Source organism: Momordica charantia (genome assembly GCF_013281855.1).
Source record: "Momordica charantia cultivar OHB3-1 chromosome 5 unlocalized genomic scaffold, Mcharantia_2.0 BLBB01000005.1, whole genome shotgun sequence".
NCBI classification, from domain to species: Eukaryota; Viridiplantae; Streptophyta; class Magnoliopsida; order Cucurbitales; family Cucurbitaceae; genus Momordica; species Momordica charantia.
In genome coordinates this window covers 4,631,254-4,644,954 of record NW_028275163.1, presented here as the reverse complement: position 1 = coordinate 4,644,954, position 13,701 = coordinate 4,631,254, and the positions used below count along the sequence as shown (strand labels likewise).

At 36.8% G+C, this 13,701-nt stretch overlaps 2 protein-coding genes across 3 annotated transcripts; one reads left to right on the top strand and one right to left on the bottom strand.

Moving 5' to 3' along the window:
- The first annotated feature begins 684 nt into the window (after nucleotides 1-684).
- Nucleotides 685-5,119, top strand: LOC111009281 (Zinc finger C-x8-C-x5-C-x3-H type family protein). Of its 2 annotated transcripts, none has more exons than XM_022282323.2 (7): nucleotides 685-1,180; nucleotides 1,305-1,447; nucleotides 1,705-1,770; nucleotides 1,981-2,100; nucleotides 2,220-2,540; nucleotides 2,618-2,932; nucleotides 4,046-5,119. In XM_022282323.2, the coding sequence occupies exons 1-7, from the start codon at nucleotides 1,093-1,095 to the stop codon at nucleotides 4,439-4,441; spliced, it is 1,449 nt and encodes a 482-aa protein (XP_022138015.1). In that variant the 5' UTR covers nucleotides 685-1,092; the 3' UTR covers nucleotides 4,442-5,119. The 2 variants fall into 2 exon arrangements, with proteins under 2 accessions (XP_022138015.1, XP_022138016.1); XM_022282324.2 differs by having other exon boundaries at nucleotides 686-1,180; nucleotides 2,226-2,540.
- Nucleotides 5,120-9,131: 4,012 nt separating this feature from the next.
- PUCHI (Integrase-type DNA-binding superfamily protein) lies at nucleotides 9,132-12,784 on the bottom strand. Its single transcript, XM_088123696.1, has one exon. The coding sequence runs from the start codon at nucleotides 10,338-10,340 to the stop codon at nucleotides 9,345-9,347; it is 996 nt and encodes a 331-aa protein (XP_087979822.1). The 5' UTR covers nucleotides 10,341-12,784; the 3' UTR covers nucleotides 9,132-9,344.
- Nucleotides 12,785-13,701: the final 917 nt, after the last annotated feature.

Here is a 13,701-nt window from a genome sequence, read left to right as displayed (position 1 = left end):
AAGACTAAATTCCAAAAATACCCCTAAACTTTGCCCTTTATTTAAAAAACACTTATATTATTTCCTGAGTTTTAGTACCATACTTGGTTTGATCTTATCTGCTTTTGGCATAATCTTTGTTTTTATTCCACCCAAAAGTCCTCATATAATCCTTACTTTAACATACCTTTTTATATACCACGAATTACTCCATTAACTAATCGATATGAGACTTTATTTGCACTCTTTACAAACCCAAGAATTAAAGAAAGTTGACATGACAATTAACGTGGAAGCGTGCCTAGATTAAATTTTAAAAGAAAGGAAATATGGAAGAACGACAAAATGAAGGACTTTGAAATCCATAACTTATTCCAAATTTCCTCGTACTTAATCGAAGCAAACTTCTCCACCTTACTTGCCACGTCATTTCACATTCTTAAATATTTATAAATATTTTTTCAAAGAATATTTTTGAAATGTTTATTAAAAAGGAATTTATATACATACATATATATTAAATAAAGGGCAAAATTGAAGAGTGTGCATGTATGTGTGTGTATATATAAAATTTAACCTTGCAAAAAAAAAAGGAAAAAAAAAAGGGAAAAAAGGGAATAAAATATTAGTGTGGTGTAATTTATTAATTTTATTTTAGTGTTTGGCGCGTATAAAGACCAACCAACTCCGACACACAAAAAGAGAACCTCTCAAAGTTATGGAACAGAAAGGAAGAGAGAGATGAAAAACAAAAACGCTTTGAAAAGTGCTGTTTAGAGAGAGAGAGAGAGAGAGAGAGAGAGAGAGAGAGAGAGAGAGAGAGAGAGAGAGAGAGAGGGGAAGCTCGAACACAGATACTGTTCTTTGTGTAAGAGAGAGAGAGACAGAGAGAGAGCGAGCGAGCGAACCCAGAAAATCCAAAAAGAAAGCTCTGCCCTCTCTGCCCTCTTCCTCCAGCTTCAGTTCTTTCCCCCAATCTCTCAAACCCCATACCCGATCCATCCCCATGTGATCGGAACCTCCATTCTTTCTCCTCCAATTTGATTTTTTCTTCCACCCATTATCGCGCAATCTGTCGCCAATCCATCGGTTTCACTCACGAGGGGCCGTACGATGAAGCCGTACGGTCAGTCTATCGACGCCTCGCACTCCGATCCGTCGCCGGAATGGACCGCTCCGGGGCCCGATACTGCCCACGGAGGTAACTTTATCTCCACTGCATTCCCACTTCACTCTTTCTTTCCTCCAGATTTCGCCTCCGATTCGTGCTTTCTCGGCTTTCTTGTTGCTGTTTGTTCTTTGATTTTGATTTCGCCGTAATGCAGAGCCGCTGTGGCAGTTGGGATCCAGAGAACGGGAATCGTACCCGGAACGCCCCGAAGAGGCCGACTGTATATACTACCTACGTACGGGATTTTGTGGATATGGCTCCCGTTGTAGGTTTAATCATCCCCGTGAGCGCACTGCGGTACTCCTCTCGATCTTTTTCTCTTTACGTCGTTTCGTCTAATTTAGGGCTTTCTTTGAGCTTTGATTGGGCTTTCCGCAATTTCCTGCTTCCAATTGCTCTACTCGAGCTGCGCTTCTAGTCTTTATCAAGTGATTTGTTATTGTTCATTTCCGACTCTTCGACCATGCCCTTTTCTTTTGAAAATGCTATCGTTTAATTGTCGGCAACGCTTTTTTTTTTTATTCGTTGATTTTGGTGGATGTCGCACTGATCAGGTTTTAGGAGGTTCGAGACCTGGTGGAAGAGAGTATCCCGAACGAATAGGGCAGCCCGTATGCCAGGTACTTCAATTGAATGCGAAACTCTTGTTATCAAGTCTTCAATGGGATGGTATTGGACAATGTGCGTTAGTGAAATTCTTTGAGAGATTGGGACGAGAACTCGTGTGTTTATTTTGACTAAGATGTGCTGTAATTGGTTGATTATCGGACACAAATAGTATTTTGTACATGGGTTGTCATTGACAATGCTGTTCTTGATGAAATCCGCAGTACTATATGAGGACGGGAATGTGCAAATTTGGCTCTTCCTGTAAGTATCACCATCCTCAGCAGGATAAAGGCTCTCTCAGCCCCGTGTCACTGAATTTCTACGGCTACCCACTACGGCCGGTCTGTTCCTACTTCCTCTCACACGTTTCACTCATGTTTATGTCATTTGGGGAGTTCCAGGACATGCTTACTTATACATTTATATATCCATTTAAGCTTGATAACCTATAAGTTTCTAGTTGCAGGGTGAAAAGGAGTGCTCCTATTATTTGAAGAACGGGCAGTGCAAGTTCGGTGCTACGTGCAAATTTCATCACCCAGAACCAGCTGGCTTGCAATTTCCAGCACCATCACCTGTTCAGGTTACACCGGTACCAGCTCCAGTTCCTGGACCATCTGTTTATCCTCCTGTGCAGTCTCCGTCCGCTCATTCGTCACAACAATATGGAGTTATACTTGCAAGGCCTTCATTGCTGTCAAGCCCATATGTCCATGGCCCTTATGGTCCTATGTTGGTTTCCCCAGGCGTTGTTCAATTCCCAAGTTGGAGTCCTTACCCAGTATGTGCAGCTCTCTTACTTGCTATTTTATCTCCTTTGATTGGTGCACTTAATGGAGCTGTTAACTACCGGTGCAGGCACCTATGAGTCCAGTAGCCTCTCCCAGTGCTCAACCTTCTGTTGGGTCGGGGCAACTTTATGGTGTGGCACAAGTTTCGCCTTCTGCAACTGCGTATGCAGGATCTTATCAGCCCATGCCATCTGCTGGTCCGTCAAGTACTAGCCAGAAGGAGCACTCATTTCCAGAAAGACCTGGCCAACCAGAGTGTCAATATTACATGAGAACAGGGGATTGTAAATTCGAATCTTCTTGTAGATACCATCACCCACCAGAATTGGTTGCTTCAAGGTCAAGTGTTGTCCTTAGCCAACTAGGTCTTCCTCTACGCCCGGTTAGTCTCTCTTTACACAAAAATCTCATATGGTGAAACTTGGATTAAAAATTATGTTTTGATTTTTTTTGTCTATCTTATTTTTTGAGTCGCTCTTTCCTATCTTGAATAGTTGAAGTTGGAGGGTATTATCCTTAAATTTCGATGTATTTAGTGATTGGCATTGGTTTTATGATGATTCGCCAAACATATTTTAATTACAGAAAAAAGAAAAAGAAAATGCTCAATACAAAAATTATTCTTGGGATTATTGCTCAACCACCTATAAGATGTTCTGTTTCCTTTAACCTATAACTGGTGACGTAAGCCACAGGGTTGATAATATAATGCTTTTCCAGCACTTTTTGTGAATACCTGAATAAGTTACATGCCCATTAAGAATGGTTTTGATGCTTAGTTGAAGACATTTGCAGTTAGGTATCTGCTTGAGTTCTTAACATAGGTCAAGTATTTGATATAAGTATCATGTTCCGTCATTCTGGAACAACATTTCTTGTCCTCAAGACTAAAGTTCGGGGGACCCTTAATCTCAATATGTTGTTGGCTGCAGATGATTGAAATTAATTTTCATATCATTGTCATTATCTGCACGAGATGTTTTGGTTGTTTCCTCTTCCTGACTATCTATTTATCTGCTCCTTGTGATCCATGTTAGAAGAGCTCATTTAAACTTCATATTAGAAAGAAAATTTCCTTTCCAGATCCACTAGGATCTTGCTTGTGGACTTTGATTGTTGTGGTTGTTTGATTTAGGGACATTTAGTTCTTAAACTTCCATACCTCTTATGTATAGTAAAAGCTAAGCTATACGATAACCTTCTTCGAAAGTGGGGAAAGGAAGTTGTTAATGGAATGGCAAACTTGTACTGCACTGAAATTCACATGCTATATGATGTGGCAAAAGCTATTCTATTCGGACATTGATTGAATTCTGTGCAAGTTAAATGTCTGGGTTGAACTTATTATCATTTTTGAAACAGTATGTTAATGTTAGTTTAATTTAATGCATTTTCTGGTGGCATTTGTCTCTTCTTTCTTTCTATATGTTTCTATTGTTTGATTTCCCATTTTAGTCATGTAGGCAGAATGGTCCCTAACATGATCTTTTGTCAGGGTGCACCACCTTGTACTCACTTCATGCAACGAGGAATGTGCAAGTTCGGCCCAGCCTGCAAATTTGACCACTCGATGGAACGGCTTAGTTACAGTCCATCTGCATCATCTCTAGCTGATATGCCAGTGGCGCCCTACCCTGTGGGATCGGTAGCCGGTACTCTAGCCCCATCGTCCTCATCCTCAGAGTTGAGGCCTGAACATTTTTCAGGATCCAGAAAGGATTCTAACCCTTCAAGAATGTCATCATCAATGAGCACCTCTAGTGGATTGGTTGGCTCAACTACATCGAGGACGGAAATGCATTCTCATTCAAGTGTTCAACGGTCTTCTCAAAGTTCTGGCCCGTCGGTGAGCAGCACCACCAGCACCACCGGTGTGGAGGGTCGTACTTGAAGCTAAGCTGCCTCAGGATCAAAACATCCTATTTTTTGCCCAAGCCCAAAACCAAAGACCTCTTTTTCTATTATAATGGTCCCATAGTCCAGGTCTAGCGTACTTCAGCTCTGACCTTCTGTGTCCATACAATCCTTATATTTAAATTTATCTCAGCCTGAATAAGTTATGGTCAACCTTAAAGAATGTAGCAAATTTCCTACAGCCTTCTGCCACCTGCCTTTTGAATAATCCTGAAAGCAGCGATAGCAATTAGGTAACTCTGCATCACGACTTTCTGAAGTTTGTCGCCCATTTTTGCTGCTTCAATCGATCTATTTCGAGACAAACAAAATGATCTGTTCCACGGTGATTTCTTTTCGAGCTATGCATCTGCTTATGCCTCCTATATCTTTCAAGTTTTCCTATGAGCAGGCACAAGCTTCCAATTCCAAATTGAACATGAATTTGAAAGCTGTGTTTATTACCACTCGTTTTTTTCCCTCATTTATTGTGGAAAAAGATGTATTTAAGACTCTGGGAGTGTCATCCCAATGGCAATGTGATCTTGTACGGGATTTTAATATCACGTTATGTAGTGACATCCAATGCTGGACTTGGCTTCGGATGACTTTACAAAGTTTACATTTCAAAAAGAAACATGCAAATTCTATAACAATTGCTTCTCTTTCTTGCTTATGATATAATGCACTGCACTAGTCCTTCCTTCTCAAGTCTTGTGAACTTTTTAGAGCTGAAATGATTTCCCCCCCACCTAACTTTTGATAATGTCTAGAAAAATTCTACTGCTACAACACAGATCTCTTCTGGCTGGGGAAATAGGAGACCATGATGATGCTTTGCTAATGCTGATCCAGCAAATATTTGAGGTAATTCTTGCCCAAACTGTCTCCTCCTCAAAAGGCAGCAACATAGTGATAGAATATTATTAAGACAAGGCTTCATTGATGGATAATATTGTTGTCTTCATGATAATTGCTTATATTTCTTCTGATGAGCTGAGCTCTGCCTTAAAGGAGAGTTGTTTGTTTGCCTGGTGTTTACCATTTGTTTTTTCATTTTTTGTTCTGAAAAAGAAAGAGAGAATCTAAGCAAGTTCTCATGTTCTTTGCTGAATCCTGGTCTTTTGTAAAGCAGGTTCCTGATTTAGTTTGTCTTAAGGGGGAATCTTTTCAGATTCAGATCTCCATTTCCCTTTCCCCTTTCTAGAATTTTCTTCTAGAACATTCTAGAAGAAAATAACACAGAACATTGCACCCCATTTGCAAAAGTTAAGGACAACAGCCCTACAGATGCCGACAAAAAGCTCCAATCAGCAACTTGGAAAGAGAAGGTAAGCATGAAAAAGGAAGCCGCCACAGCCGATATAGAAGGGACAGTGAGTGAAAAACGTGGTCTCAAATATGGCTTTTAAAACCGAAAGGTCTTTAATCATAAATGGGTCTCTTCTGTTTCTATGGAATTAGCTTTTTTGGAATGGAATTTCTACACCTTTTAAGATTTACGGTGGGTTTATTCTCATTGTTCATGGCTTCATGTTTTTCCCTTAGAAACCCTTAAATGTTCATGGGTGTTATTCTTATCTCAGTGTGCTTTCTCTTCAAGTAATAAAGCTATGTTTAAAAGATTCTTTTTGGTCTTGGTTTTGTGGGTTTTTGAATTGGTAGGATTATATAAAAGAATAACATATAAAACATGGTCGGAGATTTGTACCTCCAATCTTACTGTTGATGAACTATACTCATGTTGACTATAAAATATGAATTTAGGTAAAATGTGCTTGTTTTGTTAGTTTATGATTTGTAAAAATTATTTAGTATAAACGACGAGTTTATAGCCAATTCGAACATAGCTCAAGTAGATAGGATAAACTATTACTAGGATTGATAGTTCAATCTCCTACCTTTGCAATTGTTGAACTAAAAACATGTGGAATTTATATATAATATATGTTGATGTAGTTTGTGGGATTTATGAACTTATAACTCGGAACTCATACTTACTCATTCTTAATAACACATGCAACCAAACACTTAGAAGATTATTATTATTATTTTATTTTATTTTTTTTAGTACAACATGTGGGAGTAGCGAGTAGGAGTTCGAACATACGTGATCAGAGATGTATGTCTTAACCAGTTGTGGTAAGCTCGGGTTGGCAGAAAACTTCCACTACCAATAAAAGTTTAAAAATGAAATACATTAGTTTTTCAAGGCCCGTTTGGTAACATTCTCATTTCCAAACCTCTTAAGAAATATAAGCATTTTACAACTACCTATATTTTTTTTTGGGAAATATTCCCAAAATTATATAAAAATTTTGAAAACAAACAAAACAAGTTTTTCTTTTATTGTTTCCATTTCTATTCGTTCCAAAACATAAATATTTTATCATACTTGAATTTATAGATATTAGAATAATGCAATTAAAAACAAAAAAACAGTAACATTATCAAATGAGCCAATCAATACTACCATTCTCAAATAACATTTTGCTCTTCTTTCCTCCTTTAGTTTAAATCAATAGAGTCTTTCTATAAAAAAGAATTCATAATATTATCATTACAATGATCATTTATTTTCTTCTTTACAATCACCCCTAGTTTTATAATTTTGATCAATTCCCCCCTTTTTCATTGTATTTTCTAGATGCAATAATACAATTTCTAAGTCTTCATATATACTTTCTAAAGGCCAACTACACATGTCAAGACCTAGAATAAACTTTATTTGGCTCTGGATTTTCCACTTCCCTCTTTAGGAAAAAAAAAAATTATATATATATATATATTGAGAGAACAACCAATCATGCAAATGCCTCCCAACTTTGTTTTGTCTCCTCTAAAATAAGGACATGCATTTATAGACAAACAAAGAAGCATCCTAAGATTAGGGTAATAAAGCTGTATATAAACATATAATTGACCCTTAAAGATTAGGACAACTGTCCTAATCAAATCCCAGATTACCCTAAGTTTGACTTCTTAAACCCCTAGAAATTGCCAAAGTTTACCCACTTTCTTGTTTTATTAATACTATAGCATGACCATGCAATAAAAAATAAGTCAACTTTTGAAAACTATTAAGGTTTGTCAACTTAGACATGTACTAATAAAAATATTTTAGATTACATCAGTAGAATTTGAATCTAGGTAGAAATTATATCTCTGTTACGAGTTTAGTCGATACATATGATAATCTATTTTATTACTCGATCACAGTTACTTATATATATATATGATTAAATATAGAATTATCCTGAATTTAATGTAAGTATTGGGTAGGACGATGTAAATAACTTTTATTTTCTAGTATGATCAGTGTTTATGCCCAAATCTGATCGTCTTGAAAGCACGTGCGAGGTGGACTAGATCGAGCTATCCGTAGCGATCAATGCGAGCAAAGATATACACCACGAGAATAGACACTCTAATACCCAAAATTAGTAAGAATGCTCTCAAATCGAGAAATAGAATTGTATACATGCGTACGAAAGTGAATGTCTATTTATGGGACAAAGGTAGTGGGTCTTCACGTCTCCGATCTGTTTAGTTGCACAGATGAATACGCCTTAATGTAAGCCTTCTAAAGACCTTCTGTGATAGTTCGAGCTATATATTAGGATTACTCTAGTCGAGTTTCATGATTTGACCGCTACGCATTTATGAGATTATATGGGGAAATTAAGGTCACATGAGCGATTATCTTTCTTTTGTGCTCACGTGGTAGGTCGTATTTTACCCTCCAACCATCATTTCTTGTAGTTTTTTTTTCTTTCTAGCAAACCCTAATCTTGCAAACACTTTTTTTTGTTCTCCCATGGTAATCAAAAGATTGGATCATATATACCTAGTGGAGATAAATACAAATTCTTAAAATAAATTGATTAATTATTGTTGTGGTTAGAAACTTTCATTCTAAATTTATGTTTAAAGATTGTATTTTGAAGAAAAAATTTCATCAAGACCTAAGGTAGTATGTATATGAAAGCTTCTTTGACGAGAATATATTTTAATATTGACATTCAACCATAGATAATTTAATTATTCTTTTCTAGATCTTTTTTCAAAAGACTTTTTTTTAGGAGAATTGTCAAAATTATATCATGAAAATATAATTTTACTGTCATGTCCTCAAATTACCAACTAGGAGAAACAAATTTAAGTTTACCAACTACATTAATATTATTACTAAAAAAAAAAACTACATTAATATTATTACTAAAAAAAAAAACTACATTAATATTAAAATAAGTTATAGATATATATGTAAAGGATTTATAACCCTAACTTGGCTACAATCTACATAGGTTCTTCATATTGACTTCAAAATTTCAATAGGTTTCTTGGAAGAAAATTTGACTCCTTTAGGTTAGAAAAGATAAAATCTTTACAGTTGATAATGATTGGAAAGAATATTTATATTTTCAACTGCATTTTTTTTTCTTTTTTTGAAAAACATGTTCAAATAGAAGATCTTGTTGCTTGTGGTACAGCAGTACATTGTCCTGTTGACAACACAAGGAAACTTCCTTTGTTAATAAAACACTTCAAAATAGAGAGATTTGGCTCTCTGTCTTAAACAAGTAAAATTGGAAGTTTTGTCTCATTAAGTATAAAAATTAGAGAGAGAGAGAGAGAGAGAGAGAGAGAGAGAGAGAGAGAGAGAGAGAGAGAGAGAGAGAGAGAGAGAGAGAGAGAGAGAGAGAGAGAGAGAGAGAGAGAGAGAGAGAGAGAGAGAGAGAGAGAGAGAGAGAGAGAGAGAGAGAGAGAGAGAGAGAACAGTGGTTTTAGAGATAAAACATGGATTTTGATATCACAGTAGGGAAAACAAAAGCTGAAAGGTACATGGAAGAAAAAGAAAGGGAAAAATAAAAAATCACTTTCTTTTAGACCATTGCTGCTCAAAGCAATGGATACCCAAAATCAAATGCATCACCAAAAGGAGGAACAGAAGGGGAGCAAGCAGAAGACTGAGGCAGCAAACCAGCATAAGAAGTGTTCAGAAATGGATGCAAAGCTCCATCTTCTGCCACCATGGAAGAAGAAGAGGAGCCGTTGATAATGGCTGACAGTTCATCACCATTACTCTCCCAAACTTGCTGTTTATCCCAAACTCCATCATTTGAGCAATTTGGTTCCGCCATAACAGAGCCATAGCCAGCACTGTATGCCATGGCAGACACATCCAGCCCTTCAGAAGGGAGTGTTTCAATGGAGTTTGGGCTAAAAAAGCAGCACTTTTGAGGATCATTTGAGGCAGTGGAGGGATGGCTCTTCTTGGGTTGGATTTTTTGGGTGGAATCTGAAGGGGGTTTCAGGCAGTTATCAGGAACAATGCAACTCAAGTAGCCAGAGTTTGAATCATTTGAGAAGAAGAAATTGGTGTCATCATGATCAGGGGAGGCATTTGAGGAAGTTTGGGGAATGGAGGGCTGAGATTGAGCAAATGGGGTGGTGATGTTTTGATTGGAAATGTGGGAGTGTTGTAATTGTTTGGAGTGAGAATCAGAGGGGAGCAAAGTCTGGACATCAAAAGCAGTGAGAAGGGAGTGGAAAGTTGAGGTGTCAGAGTAAATGAAGTTGGTTCTTGCTTGGGTGCCCTTCATTGACAGGGCAGCCCTGTCATAGGCCAGGGCAGCTTCATGGGCAGTGTCAAAAGTGCCCAGCCAGTGCCTTTCTTTGGTTGTAGGGTCTCTAATTTCAGCAGCATATCTGCCCCAAGGCCTTCTTCTCACTCCAAGGAACCTTCCTGGCTCAGCCTGCTTTCTTCTCCCTCTTCTCTCTCCTCCAGTTTGAGACATTGGAGATGAGTTTCTTTGAATTAAAGTAAAACCCATTTGAGATTGAGAAGTTTCATAAACTGGGTAGCCTTTATCTGAGGCTTTGGAGGTAGCCATTAGAACAAAAAAACAAACAAACAGTACAAAATATGAAGGGAGAGGACAGTGCAGAAGAGAAGAGGGAGTTCTTTTTGGAGGTTTTTGGGTTTGGGATGAAGGTTTGAGGCAGCTCTTGAAGGTCTTTTTAAAGAGTGTGAGTTGGTGAAGGAGAAAAAAGGAGGAAAGAAAAAAAAAAGTACATTGTACATGTCATTCTATGGAAGACCCCTATTCTTTTTTCAATCAGAAATCTTACTTCTTCTTTTTTTTTTTTTTTTTTTCTCTTTCCTTCTAATCACTGTTCCTTATTCAATCCCTTTAATCACTCTGATATGAAAGAAAAAGGTACTCCAGGGATATTGTTTTGCAATCTCATCAAATATAATATTTGAAAATGCTCAGTCCTTTTGTTTCCAAGTTCCCATAACAGTTGGAACAATCCCTAAAAGAAAAATAAACACCATTATTTTCAAACTGAAAAGACAGAACAAAAGATAAGAAAGGAAAAAAAAAACACAGTAAGATTAGTTTAAGGAATGTTTGAATGTGTTGAATATTTACATGGCTAAAATAACCTCCCATTTGCACATGTGAGTGCGCAGTTTAAGCAAAACAAAACCAAGAAGTTTTGGTTTGTTTTGGTTGTCTGATTCATGATTTTCAAAGGGAGCAGTTAAGGTTTATCCATCTCTTAGCAAAGATTGGACTAATTATGTGGTAAATAAGAGATACTCTTTTAAAGGCTTTCTTGTCTGGTGTCATCCTAGCAAACACACTTCATATTGATATCCACCTACATGAAAAAGTCTAAAACAAGAGTCAAAATAATATACTATTCAAGATCTCGAACTTCGGCTCTTCTAATGTTTTGGTCCTTTTGGAAAGTCCAAGATTCAAGCCTTAAACGGCCTTGAGGTCCACCCGCCTACTCAAAAAATCTGAGACCTGTCGTAGGAGCGAAGTATCTTGACTGATAATTTATTTAGTAAAAGTAGATTCTATAGGTAATAGATATGTTACATGCCACTCTATCAACGTATTAAGTCAGTCGGTGGCTTCCTAAGTTTGTATGTTAAGGCGGGTCCATGTGGTTTTCACTTAATGCCATGTAGTATATCCGTTATCATTGAACTTAAATCGTTATATTTCTAAAAGTACAAAAGCTTACAATATTACAAAAACCAAAGTAGGGAGACTCAGAAATGTAATTTGACTAACACATGATATGACAAAAAGTGTTTCTTCATGTTTGTTTGAAAGCTATCATTCCCTCCAAAACAGTTCATTTCAATGAAAATTGGTGACTTTTTGCATCATTAGAAGCATCCCAACTGTTATAAAAGAGAGGGGGAAAAGAAAAAGAAAAACAAAGACTGAGCAGTAAAAAAATCCGAGGAGAAAACTGGCCTACTTTGCCAGAAAATAACGGAATGCCCGTAAAAAGTAGTACAATTTCCCAGCTTAACTTTCTTTGAGACCTTTTATCAAACAGATGGTGAGCAAAACCCTGAATGAAAAAGAAACTTGGCTCACTTTCTCTCTCTCTGATCTCCAAAAGCAATGATAAAAAGGCTACAGAGAGTCAAAAAAAGGGCAAGACAAATTTAACTAAGTGAGATATGAGAAGAAGATTAAACTGCAGCAAAAACAAAAGCAAAAGGGCCATCTAAATCATATATATAATAGTAATAGCAGAGTTTTGAATGGGAGAGAGAACAAAAAAAAAAAAGAAGAATACTCAAATTCACATGCCAAAATGGCATTGGGAACAGCATAAACCAATCATAATCCAATTGGGGCAAGGCTTCTTCTTCTTGTTTTTAGCAATGCCTCACAATCATGCTTCAGCCAATATTAAACACAATGATTGAGGCATATTCTGACTGTAAAAAACATCTCAACAACAAGACAAATTGCAGAAAGTGGCAAATATATAATATATTCAAATCCCCAATATTGAAGAGATAATTAGGGGTGTGTTTTGGGGGGGTTATGATCTAATAATTTCCATAATTTGAAGCTTGTAATTGCATAAAGTGTTGTTATTTTTGTGTTAGAAATGATGGATTCTGCTCTATGACCCCCCTCCCCTTGACTGATCCACTAAAATCCCAAAAACAGAGGATCACCCATTTCCCCAAATAGGGTTTTCTAGTGACCCATCTGCCCAAAATTAGAGAAAAGAGATTTTTTTTTTTTCTTTTTTGTTTTTTGAAAGGTTACTTGAAGACAACACCGAAAGTGGAAGAGGGAAAATTTGAGGGGTTTGGAAAATGGGAGGCACATGGGGGAAGGGAAATGAGAGGAAATGAAGTGAAGTGGGAAGCATTTGCATTGAGTTTTTTGGCAATTTGAACTTTGAAGAGCAGAAAGTTTGGTCAAGCCTCCTTCTGAAAAGGCGTGAACCAAAGCCAGCTACTTCTAAATGGAGGGTCTCCCCTCTCCACTCGACTAACAAACACATTTTCCTTCACAACCTTCCTTTTTTTTCTTTTCTTTTCAGGATTATAACTTTTGGTCTCTAATCGGGACTCTTGTAATATGACATGTAAAGTTAACACAATGATAAGACATCTATTACCATCTCAAAAATTGATGGTTCGATTTCCCTCTTGTCGTTGTTGAACCAAACTTGTAATGCAATTTTTTTTTGTTGGATATTTTAATATGCCAAAAGATATAAAAATATATATAAAAAAAAACATCTCTTTGTTTTGTTCTCTCTCTAAGTGAATTGGTTGAGAATGAGACAGGGATTTTGCACATTCTTCAAAACAGGCAAGGGTATAATTGGCATTTTGATTATTATTAATATTTTGAAAGTGGGTTTTCCCGGGATTTAGGGGAAAAGATAAACGTGTCCTTCTTAGGACTTTGACGAGAAAGAAAAGAGCGAGACTCCCTTCTCTTTCCCTAAAAAAACATCTTTCTATGATTTTTTGTTCAATTATAAATTTAGAAGTTGTTCGGTAAAGTTTTTGTTTCTTTTTATTGTTTTCATGGGTAGTTTTTGAGAAACATAAATTTTTAAGAAATTAAAGTATTTGTCGGACTGTGTCTTGAAAACTAACGTGAAAAGGATATGGTCGAGCTATCCGGAACAAGTTATGTGAGGAAGAACCTGCACAGATGTTAAATATTATGATCGTTCAAGTTAGTAAGAATCTAATCTATGCTCTTGAGACGATGATCAAATAAGCATACAAATGTACTTCTATTTATAGGTGAAGTGAAGTGGATTCTACGTTCTCGTTTTGTTAGACCATTTGAGGAGTTTGTTACACGATTATAGACAGTTTGGGCATTGTACCTCAACGTATAGCCTTGGAAAGACTAATAGTGATTTAGCCAAGCTATCAGGTATATATCACTCTGTCCG